The sequence below is a fragment of the Pteropus alecto genome, unplaced genomic scaffold, assembly GCF_000325575.1.
Source record: "Pteropus alecto unplaced genomic scaffold, ASM32557v1 scaffold6, whole genome shotgun sequence".
Lineage (NCBI taxonomy): Eukaryota > Metazoa > Chordata > Mammalia > Chiroptera > Pteropodidae > Pteropus > Pteropus alecto.
In genome coordinates this window covers 557111-558245 of record NW_006437738.1, presented here as the reverse complement: position 1 = coordinate 558245, position 1135 = coordinate 557111, and the positions used below count along the sequence as shown (strand labels likewise).

At 57.2% G+C, this 1135-nt stretch overlaps 1 protein-coding gene across 1 annotated transcript in view; it reads right to left on the bottom strand.

Annotated features, from left to right (window-relative positions):
- The window catches only part of BAIAP2L2 (BAI1 associated protein 2 like 2), a 25869-nt gene that overhangs the window by 12587 nt on the left and 12147 nt on the right, over positions 1-1135 (bottom strand). Inside the window, exon 5 of the mRNA XM_025048859.1 lies at positions 289-435. Coding sequence (XP_024904627.1) covers positions 289-435 — 147 coding nt within the window. The remainder of the gene's footprint in view (positions 1-288; positions 436-1135) is intronic.

The window sequence follows — 1135 nt, the reverse complement described above, 5'->3', positions numbered from 1 at the left end:
ATGAGAAAATAAATGGTTCACACGTGAATGAATCCATGCAGGGACTAGTGAATGAATTCGCTAATAAACAAAATCATGAATAAATAAATTAGTGAACATCTGATGATACAAATAAACACAGGAACATGTAAACGAAGAAACAGATGGAGAGAGTAAAGATGTGAAATAAATGCCTGGCAAGGAAGGAAAAGAAGGGAAAGGGAGGAAGGGAGGGACATTCCTGCATGCGGCCAGCTCACGGAGAGCATAGTCCCCCAAAGGGCCCCTCAGCTGCGCTCCCCAACTCACCCGGCCAAAGAACTGTAGGAAGGTATTGGACAGCAGCAGGTGCTTCTCCGCCAGGAACCGATAGCGTCTCTTCTCCTCCAGTTCAGCCGCCCTCTGACTCTCAGACACGAAGGCCTGCATCTGTGCGTGCAGCCGGTTCACGCTCTCCTGCGGGGAAAGGGAGTTCTGGCTGGAGGCAGGGGCAGGTGCCTCCTCCTAGCCGCCACAAGCTCCAGCTGTCCGAAGCCTCCTTGTCCGTCTTGACCCAACCGCCTCCTCCCGGAAGCCTCCCCCTGAGCACTCGGCCCATCCCAGCTCCCGGGCCTGGTCTCTCATGGGTATTCTCATCCTCAGGAGCTGGGGCTCTGTGTTCCCCTGGCCTGGGTGCTTCTCATAGTCAGGGCTGGCTGCTGAGCCATCCGCCTGCCCCAGCACCCAGTTCAGCGATGGGGCCCAGGGAGGTTACTTGAATGATAGTGCGAATGAGTTGATTAATAACCCCCTACTTGAGAGGGAAAATTCTGAAGAGAGATAGGAGCTTATTAAAGGAGCCAGAAGAAGAGGCAGGAAGGGAGATGAAGGTCTCGAAGATAGAGGCCAGGGACCGGGAGGTGGGGCTTAGTGGGGGGGCGGGGTTAGGATCCCACTGCCTGGGCAGGAGGGCAGGGAGGATGATGGGGCTGCTGGTGGGTCACGCCTTCCGGGACCACGTTGAGGAGCAGTGTGACTGATGGCCTCAGGTTTTCTCGGTGCTAGAGTTTTGGAGGAGGCCTGGGGCACCTGGGGAGGGCCAGGAAGTGACAGGACAAGGGGTGGTGCGGAGGGTGCCCACCCCGCCGAGGGCCGGCTGACCTCCCCGCACTCCTGG